This window comes from Myotis myotis, unplaced genomic scaffold (assembly GCF_014108235.1).
Source record: "Myotis myotis isolate mMyoMyo1 unplaced genomic scaffold, mMyoMyo1.p scaffold_m19_p_23, whole genome shotgun sequence".
Taxonomy (NCBI): Eukaryota; Metazoa; Chordata; class Mammalia; order Chiroptera; family Vespertilionidae; genus Myotis; species Myotis myotis.
This window is the reverse complement of record NW_023416328.1, coordinates 6,804,696-6,824,131: the sequence shown is the minus strand read 5'-3', so window position 1 is coordinate 6,824,131 and position 19,436 is coordinate 6,804,696. Positions and strand designations below refer to the sequence as shown.

Here is a 19,436-nt window from a genome sequence, read left to right as displayed (position 1 = left end):
GGGCTCTGGCCGACGTGCATCAGAAGGTGCTGACTGAATGACACGTCAGGGGCAGAGCCAGGTCTCCTGGGCTGGGCTCGGTTTCCAGGACCCTGCTGGGGTGCCCGGGGAGGGTGGGGGGGCCTGGGCGCCGGGGAAGGAGGGGCTGTGCAGGGCGAGAAGGCTCCGTGGCAGTCGGCGCTCCCCAGCCGCAGCTGCAGATGCGTATCTCGGAACCAGACTTTCCGGTGCCGCCCTCGGGGAGCAGACAGTGCGTTGCCCGCGTGTTTGTTCAGGGTCTCTCTGGGCAGTGTGCCCTGGCAGTGCTCCCGCCCTGACCCGACGTGCCGGCCACCCCCGCTGTGTGTCCTGTGTAAGGGCCAGCACAGCCTCTTCCTCGTGTCCTAGCATCTTAGGCTGTGGGGCCTCAGTCCCAGTGTAGCCTGGCTCCCTCCTGCCTCTATTGCTTTAGAAATGATGTCAAGCTTCCCAGACAAGTTCCAGTTTGTCCTAGAGGACTCTCACTGTGCTCTGTCCCCAATTTACTGGTTAGTGTTTGTCCTGCTTGCTTCGTCATTCCTTCTCTCTCAACACCCACACACACACACACACACACACACACACACACACGTTTTTCCGAACCATTTGAAAGTTGCAAACTTCATATCCTTTTACACTTAAATACGTCTGTATTATTTCTTAGAACAAGGACATTCTAATTTTTTAAAAATAAGTTTTTATCGAATTCTGTGCAGCTATTGCATAGGATGGTAGCGATTGGCAAACTATAGCTCACAGGCCAAATCTAGCCCACAAACTGTTTTGGTTAATAAAGTTTTATTGGCACACAGCCACACCCACTGATTGATGAATTTATTGCCGATGGCGGCTTTACCACTGCGGTAGTGGAATTGAGTGGTTGCAACAGAGACCAAATAGCCCAGGGGCCTGAAATACTGGCTATCTGCTGCTTTATCAAGTGTTTTGTGGCCCCCGGTATGTAGATTATGTTCATGGACACGGACAACTCTGTAACATGTTACTGAGTGATAAAAGCGGGTACAAAAATCAGATGAGTAGTGCGATCCCTCTTCTATAAAAACGTGGTAATGGGGAAGGGGGAGGGGGAAACACCTTTATTGTTTTTAGGAAAAATATCTTAAATTAGATTCACCGAAACGTACTAGGTCACCCGTGAGTTGTGAGATTTTCGGTGATTTTTACTTAACCTCTTTATATTTTTCTGTAATTCCTAAGCTTAAAAAATATTTGCATAAATAAAATGGGTAAGTGGCTGTTATCTCTGCTCTGCAGAGGGGGGGATAGATGAACCGTGGTGTGTCCATGAAGTGGAAGACCACTCGGTAATAAAAAGAACATGCTATTGAGACCCAGGTCAACTTGGGTGAATCCCAGAGGCACTGTGCGGGGCCAGAGAGGGCAGACGCAAAGCTGCCTCACTGTGCTCCCATTTGTGTGGCCTTGAGAAGATAAAATTAAAGGGACGGAGGGCAGATGAGTGGTTGCCAGTCTTAGGCATGGGGAGGCCGTGACTACGCGGGGACAGCACAAGGGGTAGGGGGTGATGGAACTGTCGGTACCCTAATGGTGGTGGTCACACAAATCTGTGCTACATTATAATTCCTAGAACACACCAAAAATAGTTAATTTTGCTATGTGTTAATTTAAAAAATAACATAGATATGTATGGGATAAAATTGAGGGATCGTACACAAAAATTACAGTGCTGTTTGTTTAAAATTATGGGCAACTTTCCTGTTTTATTTATTTTCCTACTTCATAGGGATAAGTTATGGTTATAATTAGAATATAATACTTACAAACAAACCTGTGCCAGAACTCTACGATGTCGTGTGTGAGGCCTGGGAAGGGACTCGCTGGCCCGTCATGCTGCAGTGGCACCTGGAGGTGCCGCGTGTTAGGGTCGTCGAGGGCAGTTCACACTGTGTCCAGGAGTCTGTTTATGAAATCCGTGCAGTACGCAGCTCCCTTTAGGACGTGGGAGGAGCAATAGAATTGTTGCTTCTTTCAGAGCCTCTTTTATCTGGAAAATTGACTTTTGTAGAATTCCCCATTCACCTTTGACGCCAAATAAATGAGACTATATCGTAAGGTGGTAATAACCCCATCTAGCCGCGCATGATCTTGTTTGTTCTCAGTCTGGGAGGGGGAGTAGGGTCCGGGACGCTCTCCTGTTTGCAAAGAGGAGACCGAGGCACCAGCGCATCGGAGCGCGGGCTGGGAGGCGATAGACATCCCATCGGCGCTACCTTTCCTCCCCGGAGGCAGACGCGCTTTTTGTGGCTCGCCAGTAATGATAGAAAAGGTAATGCTGTCCACTGTTTTCTACTGAGAATCTCCTGGACGTCATGGAGATGAAATCAGTGTTGTGTGCCTTGGGAGAAAAAAAAAGCCGTTTTCTCGCTGAAAATTCACAAGTGCTCGGACTGTAACGGAATGCTCTCATCTGTTTGGTTTCCCAGGATTTTGTATTGCACGCTGGTGATCCCGATGCTCTACCTCGAGCCCTTCTTTTCCTACATCTTCCTCAACCTGCAGCTCATGGTCCTGCAGGTCCTTCACCTTTACTGGGGTTACTTCATCCTGAAGATGCTCAAGAGATGCATATTCACAAAGGTAAGTGCCGTTTAAGTCTTGTTATTCTTTTAAAAAATCTGTGTTTTTATTTATTTCTTAAAAATATATTTTTAAAATTGATTTCAGAGAGGAAGGGAGAGGGCAAGAGAGAGAGAGAGACATCAATGAGAGAGAGAACCATTGATCAGCTGCCTCCTGCACACCACCCACTGGGGGGCGAGCCTGCAACTCGGGCATGTGCCCTGACCGGGAATCTAACTGTGGGGACCTCTTGGTTCATAGGTTGACACTCAACTACTGAGCCACACTAGCTGGGCATTATTATTCTTAACAAGTAGACTTCAGTGCCAGATTGAAGGTGAGGCCTAAACAGTGGAACATTCTAGTTAGTTTATAGTTAACCAGAACTATTTTAAAAATTTTTGATCATTATTAAAAGAATTTTTCTAAATTTAGCTAGAATTTTCATTAAGTAGGTCTCAAAGGTGCTTTTAAGAAATAGCTTTTATTAGAGGACAAGTTAATTTTAAGAGGTTTTTATCTAAAAATTGATTGCTGCTTTTTAAAGAATGTCTTAATGAGTCTAAATTTGTTCCAGTTTGGGACGAGCTTTATGGTGACAGTTGAACAAAATTTTAGAGCATCTGATTTGCATATAATGTTCTCCCCGGAGTTTTCTCCTACTCTCTGAAATATTGTATATCATTTGGCAATCATTCTTTTCTGAAAACATCTGTTTTCCTAAGCAACAGATTGATAAGACAGTTTAGACAATAGAGTATTGTTTTGTTTTGAGTTCAGTTCTGGATGGAGGAGGGGGCGTCAGCAGTGAGTAAGCGCAGCGTCGGGGGGAATATTTACCTGCTAGCAGCTGTCTGCGCCGTTCAGCGTCCTGTGCTAAAGACAGGCATTGGCTCAGGGGACTCGGGAACGCTTCATGGACTTGAGGGAACTTGACTTGAGCCTTCGAGGCAAGTTAAAAAACAATCAGATCACAGCTCCTCTTCGTGTGAAAATCATCCATCCAAGGATCGAAAGGACCTTTCAGGGTGAAAGTTGGGCCATCCACGCCTGACACCGCATCGCATCCCCATCAGAAAGAGGGACTCGGATGTGAGGGCGATCTGGCTGCGGCCTCTGTCACCCCATTGATCGCCAGGGTTGATTCGGCTGATCTGGCTGGCTAGGCGGGTGTCCCCCTCCTCCCTCACCGAGCCATGTGCGTCCCTCCCGAAGCTGCGCGCTCGGTCGAAGAGGACGACCTTCCCCGCCGAGGAGAGGACCGGTCTTCGGTCAAGGGTATACGAGGAGCTGCGCTCCCCTGCTAGAACCTCCAAACAAGCTCTCAGAAAGAGGGACTTGGAGGCCATGGACGTGCGGTCATTGGTCTGATGCGCTCATTGCTCATCTCTCTGATTAACTCGGTTTCCCACCGCATGGAGGGCATGGGCCTCAGTGATGCTGGGGGAGCTGACAGTTACATGGACGTGGCGATAATTGACCTTCTACCGTGTCTGACCTTCCAGGTCTAGACAGAGGTGTGGGCAGTCAGGCTACATCTGCATTCAGCTGCAGATTCGGAAAGCTGTGTTGTCATTTTTAAAAAATCTGAATGACTGACCTGAGCTTGTTTTCCTGAGAGTAGGTTCTCCATTAAGGTTGGCGTGCCAAGAAAATTTTTCATTGACTGGTTCTAGGTTATTAATATTCTAAAGAGCTTTTCTGTTCTCTGCCAAAGCTGTCTTATCTCAAAGTGACTGATAAAGCTGAAGTGACTGAGATAAGGATACGACTGAGCAGCTAGACGGCTGCACGTCCAGGGGTTGGAGGGACGGAAGGACCCCGGACTGAACCGCCGTAGCTTTGGATCAGGTCTTCCCGGAGCTCCCGTCCCGGGGCAGGAGCTGTCTCATTGCCAGGCGAGGGCCGGTAACCACAGGCCGGGAGGGAGCCCGCAGAGCAGAACGCGAAGCCAGGAGAGATTCTTGTTTGGTTTCCTTGTGATTTTCACCTGTCTCACCCCTAATGGCCTGTACCAGGCCTAGTTAAAAGCCCAGTGGGCGGGGGGCTGTGGACAGGAAGTCCTGGTTTGTCGTGCTGCGCTGTGTGTGGAAAAGCTGCTTCCAGTTGTGAGTTGACCGTGGCGGTGGAGGCCCCTCGCCCCTCGCTGCGGTCCCTATGACTTCAGCTGGCGAGCATGTGCACTGCGCTCTCCACGCGGTGGCAAACCTGGCTGAGAAACCTGCTTGTTCCTCCAAAGCCCTAGGCCGCCTTTGAAAGAATGCTGTTTCAGGCAGAGTCGCATTCATGGCACAGGGGGGAGGGGACAGAGGTGGCAGTTGACATTCTTAGAGCAACAACTAGCAAGTCAGTTTTCAACAATATCTCATAAATACTGAAGTATTTAACACTCAACCTAGTTGTTACTAAAGTGACGAATACTTGGATATTTAATAAATGGGATTGCAGAAGTTTGTCGGCCTCCAAAAATGTCTTTTAAATCTTATAACAGAGAGTGAGAATTCGTCCCTTTTAAGTTTCTTCTGCCTGGTAGGCCCTTCGTAAGTAATTTTGAATATGCAAATGAATACATAATTTGGGAAAGCAAACCGTGCTGTTTGGGGTGGAAAGTTACAGAATAACTTATGAATCTTTTTACGGTCTCCATGAGTTTGCATGGTCGAATGCAAAAGACAAAAGTGCTTATACTACTTCATAGTGATTTTTCAAATAGTCAGATTTTGTTTTTCCTAAACAGTAGGGTCATTGCATGCATACCATGAATGAGGACCTGCCATTGGCTTCTGTGGTCACAAGCCTTACCAGAGCAATGGCACTGTCATCTCAGGACCGTGGCTTGTGCAGACCGTGGTGAGCAGGCATCTTCCTGCTCAAGACCAAGACTTGGCTCTGAACCCTCACAGGATCCCATCGGGTGGTGACGTGGTGATGTGCTACCAGCCCGCACGCGAGCCCCTGTGTTCCTCCTGTCATTCCCCTGCAAACAGGAGAAGTGCTGTCGGGAGAATTAAAGGGGCCCAGGCTGCTTTCGTTACCATCCCTAGAACTTGATCCTCTCTCAGCTTCTCTTTGCTTCTTGGTAAACAGCATGCTGGGTGCGGGCCAACTCAAGCATGTCTCTGCGACATCTTAACCTGGTGCGCAGCCAAGACACAAGGGAGGAGCCATACAGTCAGGGTGGAGAAGCCAGCCCCTTGGCAGCCTGCCCCAGCCATCTGCTCTTGACAGGCAGTGCGGCCCGAGTTCACAGAATGACACTTGACACAAGCTGCACCGTTGGCGTGAGAGAGAGAAAGGAGCCCTCTCAGAACCACGAGGAAACGGAGGCCTGCAGCAAATGCACAGGCACCTGAGTCCCTTCACTGTCATACTTCTCCTTTTCTAATTATTCTTTACTCAAACACTTACTCTTTTTTTAAAAATTGATTTCAGACGAGGAAGGAGAGGGAGAGAAAGAGAGAAACATCAATCGGCTGCCTCCTGTACACCCCCAACCAGGGATCGAGCCCAAACCCTGGGCATGTACTCTGACTGGGAATCAAACCAGCGGCCTCTTGGTGCAAGGGTTGCTGCTCAACCACCGAGCCACACCAGCCAAGCTCAAACACTGCTTTATTTGAAATAACTAGAAAATTAATTTAAAGTATTTGTATGAAGTAAAAAATAGTGAGTACATAAGTGCATTGAATAATCAAGATCATAAAATGCAGTGACAAATCCTTTAACTTGTTTTTAGACTTTTTATAAAAGCATAAGAAAACATTTTATAATAATTTTTTTAATCCCAAGTAACTTCCTGCTAAGCAATCAGGGTACTAGCTGAGAGCACAGGCTCCCGTACCTTCAGATCTCAGCTCTCCCTCCTCCTGGCTGGGACCTATTCATTGCCTCAGTTTCCTCACCTGTGAAATGGGGCTGATGGCATTGGGAGCTACCTGCCCTGTAGGCTGAACCCCTCGACCAGTGTCTGGCACACAGGAAGCACGTGATAAGTGTTAGCTGTCAGCAGCAGCAGCATAACTGTTGACTCCGGTTCTTTGTGCCAAATCACAGCGCCAGTGAATTCCAAGGAGATGGGCAGTTGGCTCCCCGTCCAGCTCACTCCTCCTCTTGCCCAGATGCTGCTGCAGCTGATATCAGGTGTCAGGTGGAGATGGAGGATTTTTAGGGCAGAAAACAAAATCCCTTCCAGGGTTTCATACCTGTGGCTGTGATGTTACAGATCGCACATACATGGTACATTTGAATACAACATGGGGCTTTGTTAATGTTAAATGCCACACAATTTCCAGTTTACATGATCCAAGTTCCTGTCATGCACAGCCACCTATATGTCCATCACACAAGCGCTCAGTCCCAGGAAGTCCTTTCTGAACCTGATTCATCATCTCGGGCAGGAGCCCTCCATCCTGGACCCACACCCCAGCACTAGCCTGAAATTAAATTCCTGGGTAATATGACTCACCTATAGCCATAATTTCAGAAAGCAGTATAATGCCACAACCATAATGAAAAAGAAATGAGATGAAAGACGTTTCTGATAAATATGCATTTCATATGTAACACGTGTGCATGGCTTCACTCAACAACATGCTGAAGTCGATAGATGCCATCTGCTTATGTGTAGACCGACTGTGAATGGGGCAGCTGTGCGCACAGCCGGCCCCAGGGCTGTGCTGGGAACTCGGGCGGTACTGGTAGCCTTGCCGTCGGTGGCGTGCTTTTCTGAAACTGTGAAGTTCTGAACAAAAAAAGCACAGTCTTCCTTTGATTTATGTGCATCGTTGCATTCCTGGGAAATTGAGAATGTATTAAAACCATGCAGGAATGGCTGTGCTTGAGTGTCAAGTGGTGTGAGGCTCTGGGCGCAGGTAATTGTAACCAGGGCTTCACCTGCATGCCGGCCCATCTGGACATCGTGCCCACTGGGGGCGGCCGGCGTGCCAGCCACTGCCCCCTAAATGTCAGGGGTGCTCCCCAACCTTCGTGACTATGGGACCACAACTTACCCAAAGTCTCATGTGGTGCAGGACGTCTTCCTGGAAGGGAGGGTGCTGACGCTGTGGCTCAGGGCGATGGGAGCGCCCTCGAGGACCACCTCACCTCTCAGCTCAAGCAGCTCCACAAAGCCCGGGCCAGTGGCGGGAGGTGTGCGTCTGCTTTTCTTTGTTAATCCTCACCTGAGGAGATTATCCCATTGACTTTTTAAAAATATGCTGGTGTTGATTTCAGAGAGGAAGGGAGAGGGAGAGAGAGATAGAAACATGAATGAGAGAGAATCATTGATCAGCTGCCTTCTGCACGTCCCACACTGGGGGTCAATTTTGAGTTAAAATCAAGGTGTGGCAGAGCTGTGTTCCCGCTAGAGCAAGCATGTCAAACTCAAAGGCTAACACGGGCCAAATAAACAAGGTTTAAGTTTATGTGGGCCGCAAAAAAACCCAAAGCTTCCATTTTCATAGAAACGTCGGTTTATTTCGATAGAGACATGCTGAATACAAAGGGATGAAATAGATGAATAATTGTTAACATAAAATAATAGAACATTTTAATAGAAGTTAATGTTTTTTCTTGAACATGAACTTACCAGACACTGAATAACTGCATAAACTAATAAGCGTAACACAAATAAACCTATTTTTCTTGTTTTCTGAAAGCAAAATATTTCCTGTTGTGCACACCAAACAAGTCAGTCCAAGACTAATGACGTGGCAATCTGCTGCTAAAATATTCGCTGCTGGTAATAGTGGAGAGAAATGGTGCGCCTGTGCGTAAGGGAAATGAATGCAACACAATTACAGTAATCACCTATTAGCAAACATTGTAGTTTGCTATTAATAATTATGTATAACTGGATATTGTAAAAATTAAGTCACAAAATTTTTATTAAAACGTTTCTTACTTACTGTTATATTGGCTGGGCCGCAAAAATATTCCTTTTGGGCTGTATGCCGCCCGCGGGCCGAGAGTTTGACATGCTTGTGCTAGAGGCTCTAGGGGAGAATCTGTGCTTTGCCTCTTCCAACTTCTAGCGACTGTCAGCCTTGGCCTGTAGCCACGCCACTCCCCTCCGCCTCCGTCTGTATATTTCTTGTCTCCGTGTCAGACCTTGCTCCGCCGCTCCTACAAATACGCTGTGATGGCACTGAGGGCCCGTCTGGGTGAACCCGATAATCTTCTCATCCCAAGATCCTTTACTTAACCACATCTGCAGACTCTACCATAGAAGGCAACCGTCAAAGGTCCAGGAACTAGGACCTAGTATCTTTGAGGACATTTTTCAACATACTACAATGGTGTTTAGCAATCAAAAGTGTGTGTGTGTGTGAGAATTTGTGTTGCTGTTGTATCTTGCAGCCTAAGTGCTAAACTTACTAATTCTAGGAGTGTTTTTGAAAGATTATCTCTATAGATAATCATGTCATCTGCAAGTAGGGGCACTTTCTTTCCAATCTGTATGGCCTTTGTTTCATTTTTGCCTTATTCCATTGACTAAGACTTCTAACAGTGTGGAATAGCAGTGGTGAAAGTGGACATCCTCGCCTTGTGCCTGATCTTAGGGGGAAAGCATTTAGTCATTCACCATTAAGTATGGTGTTAGCTTCAATTCCTTGCTAAGCTTTTTGTTTTTATCATGAATGAATGTTGAATTTTATCAAATAATCATCTATTTTTCCTTCTTTAGATTACTAGTATAATAGATTGCATTCATTCATTTCCAGATATTGAACCAGCCTTGCATTACTAGGACAAATCCTACTTCATTGTGTATTATTATTTTTATACTTTTCTGGTTTTGATTTGGAATACTCTGTTGAGGACTTTTACATTTATGCTTGTTAGAGATATTGGTCTGTAGATGTCTTTTCTTATATGGTCTTTGTATGGTTTTGGTATCAGGGTAATTCCAGCCTCATAAAAAGTTGATAAGTTTTCCCTCTCCTATTTTATGGAAGTCACTGTGGAGATTTGGTATTAGTTCTTCTGTAGAGAAGCGTCGGTGAAACCATAGACCTTGCCAGTGAAACCATCTGGACCTGATGATAATTCTTTTTCAGAAAAATTTAAACTACAAATTTCATTTCTTTCATAGCCACCTGGATGTTCGGACTACCTAGATCACTGTGGGTGAATTTTGGTGTTTGTAGTTTTGGGAAATTGGTCTCTCGACCTGAGTGGCACGATAGCTATCTGTGAAGTTGTTCATGGCATTCTGTTACTAATGCAGTGTTGACAGGCATTTCTCCTTCCTGTTTGCTGATAATTTGTGTCTTCTCTTTGCTTTGCCAGCCTTGCTAGTGATTTATAAGTTTTATGAATATTTTCAAAGAACCAGATTTTGGTTTTATTGCTTTTCTGTATTTTTATTGTTTCTGCTTTCATTGATTTTTTTTACATGATTTTCTTCCTTTTGCTTGCTTTGGACTTATTTTCTTTTTTTCTAGTATTTTTAGGTGGGAGCTCAAAATTATTTAATAATAAACTTAAATTATTTATTTGTGAAGAAATTATTATTTCTTCTTCTCGAATATAAACACTTAATGCTATGAAATTTCTTGTAAGTACTGCCTTAGTTATATCCCACCAACATTGAAATGTGTTTTCACTTTAGTTCAAAATATTTTCTAACGTTTCTTGAAATGTACTCTATGATTCATTGATTATTTGTGTGTTAATGTCTAAGTTTTTGAGATTTTTCCTATTCTATTTTTTAAAATGTATTTTTATTGATTTCAGAGAGGAAGGGAGAGGAAGAGAGAGATAGAAACATCAATGATGGGAGGGAATCATTGATTGGCTGCCTACTGCACGCCCCCTACTGGGAATGGAGCCGGAAACCTGGGCATGTGCCCTTGACCAGAATTGAAACCGGGACCCTTGAGTCCGCAGACCGATGCTCTATACACTGAGCTAAACCGGTTAGGGCTCTCCTATTTTTGAAACTGTCTTCTGTGTAATTCCATCATGACCTAAAGCATACTTTGCCTCGTGTCAGTTCTTTAAGTTTGTTGAGGTTTGCTTTGGCCTCATGCCCTGTTCTGTCCCAGGGCGTGTTTGGTGGTTTGGATGCTGGGTTTTCTTTGACGGGGGCCATAGCTCTAAACTGGGCCCACTTATCTGCTCATTCATTCAAGACTGGCGGCCAGCTGTCACTCACAGTCCATTCTCTCCTTTGTCCAGAAAATCCAGGATGTGAGGAGTGATGACGAGGAGGAGTACGAAGAAGAAGAAGAGGAAGAGGAAGAGAAGAAGGAAGAGGCCACCAAAGACAAAGAGAGAGACTGTTTGAAGAACGGACTCGGGCCCGACCGGAGCCTCCTTCCCAATGGTCAGCATGGCCGTTAGCGGGAAGCCCACGTGGGTCTCGGGTCATGTGACCAGGGCCACAGAAGCCAGGCTGCCCTCCATCACTGCAACCCAGGCCCCACAGGGACCCCAGACCCGCCCTCCCTCTCCCCAGTGCCCCCTCCAGATGTATTTAACAAAAACGTTGTTGGAATGTGTTAAAATGTTAAATATAAGCGTTCCTATGGATTTACTGCAGTTAGGACTGAGACCGGTCAGAGATTTCAAGGATTTCTCCAGGGAACCGTGTCGGTTCTCATTGTCGTTGCACCGCCCGCCTTGCCCATCCCTAGCAAGTGCCAGCAGTGCTGTTAACCCACTGTCTCCGCTGGGCTTGGCCACAGACAGAGCTCCTGCCCTAGAACGACTGAGAGGTAGCGATGGGACAGGGGCTTGTGTGAAACCTCCCAAGCTTGTCGCTCTGTCTGTCCAGGGGAAGAAGCCTGTCCCGCCGACCTCACAGGGTCGGAGGAAGGATCCAGCAAGAGAAGGCAACTCTGGTGTTACTGTCCCTGAGCCTCGTCCCCTGCGATTCCAGCTCCGTTTGGGAGAGAGAACCTGGCTAAGCTGGGCATTGCATGGGCCTGAAGGAGAGACACTAGCTTAAACACTTGCCCATTCAGCCTGCGTGGTGCTAGCTGGAAATGCAAATACCCAGCAGGCCCTTTCCATTTACCCTGAAACTATTTATTTGTTAGTTTCCCAAGGGTAATTTCTGAATTCCCTGGGAATTCTCCCTCAGGTCCAATGGCCACAGGGAGGGAGTTTGGGTCCCATTCCATCTTGCTGTGCTGGTCTGTCCTCCTTTTCTTCTCTGAAAGGCCAGCAGAGCTACCCAGCAGGCCCTGGGGGAGTGGGACTGGTCAGGCTGCTCCCTGAGCCACTATCACCTGGGAAACCGGAGCCTCTGGGCGTGATATGCGTGTGAGCTCCTGACCGAGAGGAAACCTTAGACACAGGAGGGGGGTGCTACCCATTCATCTCCCCTGTAACCAGTCAGACCGCCAAATAGCCAAACAGAACCAAAGGCCGCTGGCAAACACCCCAGGCGGTCCAAGCGCAGGTGCTCTTGTCAGCGACAGCTCCCGGGCCACCTGCGTCTCTGGGAGGATGCCGGGGGCTGGGGGCTCAGGGACTGCTCTCGGTCCCCACAGGAGGCGTGTCTCGTGAGCCCAGCATGCAGGGTGGGCCCGGGGTGTCTTAGATGCTTGCTGGCTGAGGAGAGACCACTCCCAGCAGAAGGAAAACCGGGCACCATGTGCACCCCCGCCCCACCCCTGTCTCTCGGACAGTTTTGGTCACACTGTGCACCTTCATCTCATTTCACTCAGGGCCCGTATTTAAGCCAGGGGACAGCTAGGACTGTGGGCGCCGTTCACGTGTCCACATAGGCCCCGGGAACAGGACGGCTCTCTGCGCAGGACAGGTACCTGAATTGTGTTTTACTTAAAAGATGTTTTTTGTTGTTGTCTTTTTTTTTTTTTTTTAGTTCTTTTTAATTTAAAAGATGTTTTTAAAACCTTCAGTTTAAACTGAAACCAAAACCATTCAGAATTCTTCCCCCAATGGAATCTCCTTGTGAGAACTCATTAGGACAATAGAAAGGCATGGGGGCACGTGTTCTCTGCACAGTCATGTTTGCCAGTACGAGCACCATGCATTGTCCGTATAATGTTATGTTATAACCCAGAGTGCCCACACTCCCTGACGGGCACAGCTGGGGAGCTATTATTGCTATTATATTATTATTGTTTTGGTGGCAGAAGAGCATGCTGAGATATTGTTTTTTAATGTTTTTAGTTGGCAGAGTACTTTTTCTTTGATTGATTTTGGTGTCGTCTCTGTACCAAGTATCTCCCTGCTTACGGTAAAAGATCGCTTACTGGCCGCCCTCCCCTCCAGTTCTTTTCTTGTTTGAATGTTGAAGGTGAAATGGATGTGCCAGTGTCAGCCGTCTCTGGTCGCTGGTGCACTGACCCGCCTCTCAAGAGGTAGAGAAGCTGTAGGGCTGGGGTGTGGTTGGTTTTAGAGCAACCACTCCCCCTGCAGGAAACAGGCCTCAGACTGTGCCAGGCGACTTTATAAAAACGCAGCCCGCCGGGCCCCGATGGGACTGTCATGGTAATGACTGACCGCGAAACAAAGGCCGGTCCAGCACGCGCCCTCTCGGCTTCTGAGAGCTGGTGACGGGTCTCACCTGGTGTGGAGCCATCTGCCCGTCCTCCAGACCCTAGAGATGCTGTGCCAGGGAGCAGAGGGCATGGAGCCACGCTAGGACACTGGGGCTGCTGGCCGTGGGGTACCGACCCCGGACAAGAACTGGCGGTTGGTCTTGACCGGGGAGAGCCTCTTGGCTCTGTAGACAGACAGACACCTACGGGCTGGGACCTAACTCGGTCCTGGCCACAGGGCCCTGCGGCAGAGACGCTCGCAGGTGCTCAGGGAGGTGTTTTCTCAGCACCTTTTCTCACCTGCCTTTCGGAGCTGGAGGAGGACATCGGTCCATCAGCATTCCCTGTGGACCTAAGCACGCCTTGCCTGGCGCCTGCTGACATTTCAATCCAATGCTTTGGGGCGAGAAACAGATCTGCATCTCAGCCGCGTCTGGGTGCTTCTGAAGAGCAGTGAGGGTTCTGGGGGGGGCGGGGGGCACCCGCTTCGTTCCTACCAGCAGTTTCTCAAGCTGATAGATGGGGACATGCCCTGACACAGGCTAGTCAACCCCAAATCCGTCACCAAAGCAGACAGTGGGCAGGTCACAGGAGAGTAAAAGCTAGCGCCTTTGACGTCCTTGCCTTTCTCAGATTGTTGGTGTTATTTGACCACAGCCTTTCCTTTTTCCTAAAAACTTTTAATACCAAAAATACCTTTAAAAGAGGCCATAACCTCACTATGTCAATATATTTGAAGGTGTACGTAAAATGTGTAAGTTCCTAGGAAAATACAGCTTGTCAAACGGGCACAAGAGGGAATAGCTACCTAAATAGTCTTCTGTATAAGACAAAATGAAATGTGAAATGATAAAAGTCACACACAACCCCACAAAACAGTCCTTAGGCCCAGATGGGGATCCTTCCAGTATTTAAGAAAGAATGTACACAGCGTTACACAAACTTTTCCAAAGGAAGGAACACATCCACACTTGTTTTATACAGTAAGACCAGCACAAACTTGACACCAGAATCTGACAAGAATATTAGAAAAAAAAACCCCGAACAATTAAAGGATGTCATTCATGAACATAGGCACAAAATCTCTAAACCAAAGCTAATCAGTGATTCTCTCCCATCACCGATGTTTCTATCTCTCCCTCTCCCTTCCTCTCTGAATGCAATAAAAAATATATTAAAAAACAAAAATAAATAAATGAAGAGGCCCTTTGCCAAGTTGCCAAAGTCTTGGTCCTTGCGAATAAAACCTTCCACCAGGGGGCTCTCAAGCTCTGGTGAAGAGAAGAGGGGAGAGGACAAAATCCACTGGTGGTTAAAGGGAGAGAGGGTCCTGGCCAGTGTGGCTCAGTGGTTGAGCATCTGCCTATGAACCAGGAGGTCACAGTTCCATTCCCGGCCAGGGCACATGCCTGGGTTTTGGGCTCGATCCCCAGTAGGGGGCGTGCAGGAGGCAGCTGATCCATGATTCTCTCTCATCATGGATGTTTCTTATCTCTCTCCCTCTCCCTCTCTGAAATCAATAAAAATATAGGGGGAAAAAGAGAAAAATAAAATAAAGCTCAAAACCCTGGAACAATTTAATAAGCCAAGTCAAATTATGGGCTTTGGGTCCAGGAGGCACATCCAAGAACACAGCGGTCAGTGTGGTCACTCTGATTGGAGCTGCTCAGGGACACGTCTGGCCTGTGTCCACTGTGGGGGAGTCTGTGGGCTCCTGCAGGGCCGGCTCAGCCTCCCAGCACCCACGGCGGCCCCTGCCCGCAGCGCGCACAGCCCAGGCCTGGGAGTCAGTGTGTGTGACAGGGACTGCAAGCACACACAGGGACGGGGAGGGAGGGAGAACAGCAGAGCCAACCAGAGAGAAGGGGGGGAGGGGGAGAGGTGTGCTGGGGTGTGAAGGAACCAGCAGAAAGCAGAGAGCCCTTGAGAGCCAGCAGGTGTCTGAGTAGAGTAGGAAGTGGTCCCCTCTCCCTTCTCCTACCCAGGTTCCTCCTAACTCTCCCGCACCCCGCTCTCTGCATGGCCCCTCCATCCCCACCAGCCTCCACCTCTCCTCTCTCCTCACCCCCACACCCTGTCCTGCCTGCCCCCCCCACCCTTCTCAGGGTGGAACTTGACCACAGCCGGGTGTGCTGGTGGCCTCGCACCTGTCCATCTGAAGAACCCACGTGTCTCTGGCCACCGGCCCACCCACCCGTTGGACCTCTGCTTTGGTTCCGGGGACCTTGTTCTATCAGCATAACATGTTCCCAGGCTGAAGAGGGTGGCACCTGCCTATGCCTCCTAGAGCACGCGCCAGCGCCAGCCAAGTTTAAGGCCTGCCCCTCCTGCCTCCCTCACCCCCTCTCGCTCCCAGCACCCCACGGGCAGCCCCAATATTCATGGCCTTGGCTCTTTAGTGGAGAGGCGGCTGCGGGTGGCCTTGGGGATGTGAGCTTCCTGTGCTTGGGACCTGGAGAAGCCAGCAGGAGGGTGACAGAGAGACGAGCAAAGGAGGGGGGTGCAGGCAGATCCCCCTTCCCCGCCCCTCCCCACACCCACACGCTGGGGCGCTGGAAGGGCTGGGACCCCCGGGGAAGGGTCCAGGGCCGCCCCAGCCTCCTCTCCTGCTGCCTTAGGACGGGGAGGAAGAGGAAGGCAAGGGTCAGGGACACCACACCTGGCTTGAAGGCCGTGGCTTTGAGCAGGGGCTTGGCATCCGTCTCGCCTTCAGGCTCACGTGCCGTCTTGTGAAACCCTAGCACTTGACCCAACTCCCACGACCCACCCCACCTGCAGCGGGGGCCGGAGGATCCCCGGGGAGAAATAAAGCAAGGAAACCGTGAAATCAGGTCCAAGGGAAAAAGAGAGAGGGGCAGGGCTGGATTTCCCCCTTCTGTTCTTGGCAGCCACTTCCAGAAGGCTTCGGGGAGGGGGAATTTGATAACCAGGCAACTGCACCCTTAGATAGCCGGCCGTCTGGCCCTTAGCCAGGGGCACGTTTGCAGAGCGGAATGGGAGAGTCATTTCTACAAAATGCATTTGTCTCTCAGCTCTAAGTGTCTGTCCCCACACCCCTCCCCCTCCCCCTCCCCTCCCCTCCCCTCCCCCTCCCCCTCCCCCTCCCCCCCCCTCCCCCTTTATGTTTCTTCCTCCCTCCCTCCAGCTTTCTCTTGCTCTCCTCCCCTGCCCTCCCCCAAGGATGGGTCTTAGCGGGACTGAGATGGGACCCGATCACACTGCATGGCACCCTCACGGGCCACCCAGAACGCTCTTTTCCTCTTAATTCCTCGCCTTCCATTCCCCCCAGAGAGGAAGGCGACGAGTCTGTATGTTTAACGTGTGTCTTCCTTGTCCACTGTCTGTCTTCGAAATACGGTGTCGTTGTGAGCTTTCATCACATAAACATAGTGTCAAATGATTCACGATGTCAATTCAGCACTGCCCTTTGCCACAACCTCATGGAGATCTAGTTGACACGCAATGTGTGGCACGCGGCCCGTGTTTGAAGCGCACCAGTGGGTAAGTTTTGATGGGGGTCCACTCGTGAGCGACCACAGCAATCAACACAGTCCTCAGCCCCCCGACGTGGCCTCCTGTCCCTTGGCCATCCCATCAGCTTGTTAATACTGTGAGCTGCAGTGACTGAGTTTTTAAAAATACCTACTCATTGATTTTGGAGAGAGGAAGGGAGAGGGGGAGAGAGAAAAACATCAGTCACTCGACCAGGTTGAGCCATCACCATCGGCATTTCCTAAAATCAAACATAAATCGGGGTCAGTTCCCTTCTTCCGCCCGTCCTTGCATTACATTCGAGCCTCGCTCAGCAGACCAGCTGCTTTCCCGGAGCAAAGAAAAGAACGGGGAGAGAAAGGGACTCGGGGACCGGAGGGCGGTGCTGAGATGGGAGGAAGCTGGCCGAGGAGGGCCCGGTGTGCTGCTCAGTGACAGGACATACAGTGCTTTGCTCCGTCGTCTGTAAGGGAGGGGAGTTGGCTGGCTGGGATGCCGCTCTGTGCTCATGCCTCACACTCTAGCCCCTGTCCTGCTCATTTAGAGAAAAAGGAGTGCAAGGTCCCCTTTGTCAGAGGCTGCCTCCCCCCGTCCCCCTTTTGGAAGGGACATGAAGATACAGTTGTCTTTTCAACACGGACATTCGAAAGCCATGGACCTTCAGCTCCAAGGCAGTCTTTGGGGAGGGGGTGACTCAAGATGTTAGGGAAGAGCAGGGCTAGGGAGACATCAGTAGAAACCCCGAGAGAACAATAGCTAGACTAAAAAACCGCAGGGTTTGCCCCAGCTGGTGTGGCTCAGTTGGTTGGGCATTGTCCCCTGCACCAAGAGGTTAGGAGTTCGATTCCTGGTCAGGGCACAGGCCCAGGTTGCGGGCTCGATCCCCAGTAGGGGGCGTGCAGGAGGCAGCCGATTGATGTTTCACAATCACATCGATGTTTCTCCCTCTTCCTTTCTCTCTAAGAATCTATTAAAAATATTTAAAAATTTTTTAAGTCGATGTTTTAAGGAGCAGTAACTTGGACTTGTTCCGCAATATCACTACCAGGGCCTGGTTAGGTGAGCCGAAATTTCCAGACAATGGTGATCCCCAGAGTCAGGCAGGAATGGCCTGGGTGGCTAGGGCACCCCTTCACGGTGAAACAGACCCAGGAAGTGGGGAGGTGCATGCAGACCCCACAGGGAGAGGTTGGCAGGAGTCACGGAGGGGATGAGGATGCTGGCCAAGTAGCTGCATTTGGGGCCAACTCCAGGCTTTACAAGGAAAGGGCGAAATAAAAATCAGGAAAAAAATTAAAAAACTACAAAAAAAAAGAAAGAAAGAAAGAAAGAAAACAAAGAAGAAGAACCCAGGCCTTTGGAGCTGAGGAGAGCAAGCCTGTGCTTGCATTTCACACCAGTTCTGGTTGTAGAAGGAAGAGGGGACTGATGCCAGGCGCCCCCTGCTGGAGGCCATGGGCCATCTCATGGGCTCCTAGGAGGAGGGATGGGTGGTGGCTCAAGGACCAAGTGAATTTAGACTCAAAGGAATCCCCTCTGACACCCTCTCTCCTCACCTCCCGCCCTGGCCAGGGGCTGGTCAGCTGGTTCTGGAAGGCTGGCTTCCTTTTCATGAGGGACTCTGCACACACAGGCTTTGCCACTGGGTTGCCGTGGCTACTGGTTTCCACCAAAGTAGATGATGCTACTGCTGCTGCTGGATGGGTGGCTCAAGGACCAAGTGAATTTAGTCTCTAAGAGTTTGTCATGGGAACCCCCTCTCGCACCCTCTCTCCTCACCTTCCTCCCTGGCCAATGTCTAGGCGGTTGGTTCCGGAAGGATCATGGGTCTTCTCCCACCTACACACGGATGGAGCTTACACACGGGTCTAGGCGCCTGCACCCAGCTCACCAGCTCAAGAAAGGCCCAAGTCAGGGGGGACTAACGAGGGTCAAGTTTGGGCCGAGGGCCCCGCAGTCCTCTTTATACTGCCCAGGGGTCATCTGCTCCCAGTAGCAATAGTAACAGGCACGGTGATGGCTGTCAGCACCCAGACTTGACTGTCGGGCATGAAGCGTCCAAGAGAGGCACCTGACCGACCTGCTGGTGTCTGTTCCAGCAGCATGATGGGAAAGCTCTCTGCCCACCAGGAGAGAGTTGTTCACAAAACGCAGGTGGACACGCCACACCGTTGAGCTTTGTCAACAGTGAGCGCACGGAACTTTCGACCCAGAGCCAACCAAGGCCAGCTGCCCCCATGTCACATTCAGGCCTCTGCTGCCACCTGTAGGGCTTCGGTGGGCTTGCGTGTCTTGAATTCATCTCCCCCTGACCCCTGACTCCTCCATCTGTGAAATGGGTTTAAGCCCTGCCCTTCCAAAAAATTAAGACAAGGCTATTTGAGTGTGTAAACATGACATGCCATTATGGCAAATAGCGATTTTTTAGAAAATATGCTTTTATTGATTTTAGAGAAGAAGGGAGAGGGATAGAGAGAAATACCAATGATGAGAGAGAAACATTGATCGGCTGCCTCCTGCACGCCCCCTACTGGGGATCGAGCCTGCAACCCGGGCATGTGCCCTGGCTGGGAATGGAACCCTGACCTCATAGGTCGACACTCCATCATTGAGTCATGCCGGCTGGGTGCAACTTGATTTAAAAAAAAAAAAGTTTTGTCAACTAGTCTTGATGTCTCTCCATGTGGTTATAAACACCAAATTACTACATTTTTGTTCATTGATGCCTGGTGTTCTGTTAGCCATGTATCTGATGATGGGCATACAGGTTTTTGCAACTTTTTCTTTTTCTCTGAATAGTGTGCTGTG

At 49.4% G+C, this 19,436-nt stretch overlaps 1 protein-coding gene across 4 annotated transcripts in view; it reads left to right on the top strand.

Annotated features, from left to right (window-relative positions):
• Window positions 1-14,205, top strand: part of CERS3 (ceramide synthase 3) — a 59,240-nt gene extending 45,035 nt beyond the window's left edge. For 3 of the 4 annotated variants that reach the window (XM_036355665.1, XM_036355664.1, XM_036355663.1), the window contains 2 exons: window positions 2,484-2,637; window positions 10,801-14,205. In XM_036355665.1, the coding sequence (XP_036211558.1) occupies window positions 2,484-2,637; window positions 10,801-10,965 (319 nt within the window). In that variant the 3' untranslated portion in view covers window positions 10,966-14,205. Of the gene's footprint in view, window positions 1-2,159; window positions 2,327-2,483; window positions 2,638-10,800 lie in introns of those variants that run through there. The other variant, XM_036355666.1, reaches the window with a different exon arrangement.
• The last annotated feature ends 5,231 nt before the right edge of the window (window positions 14,206-19,436 follow it).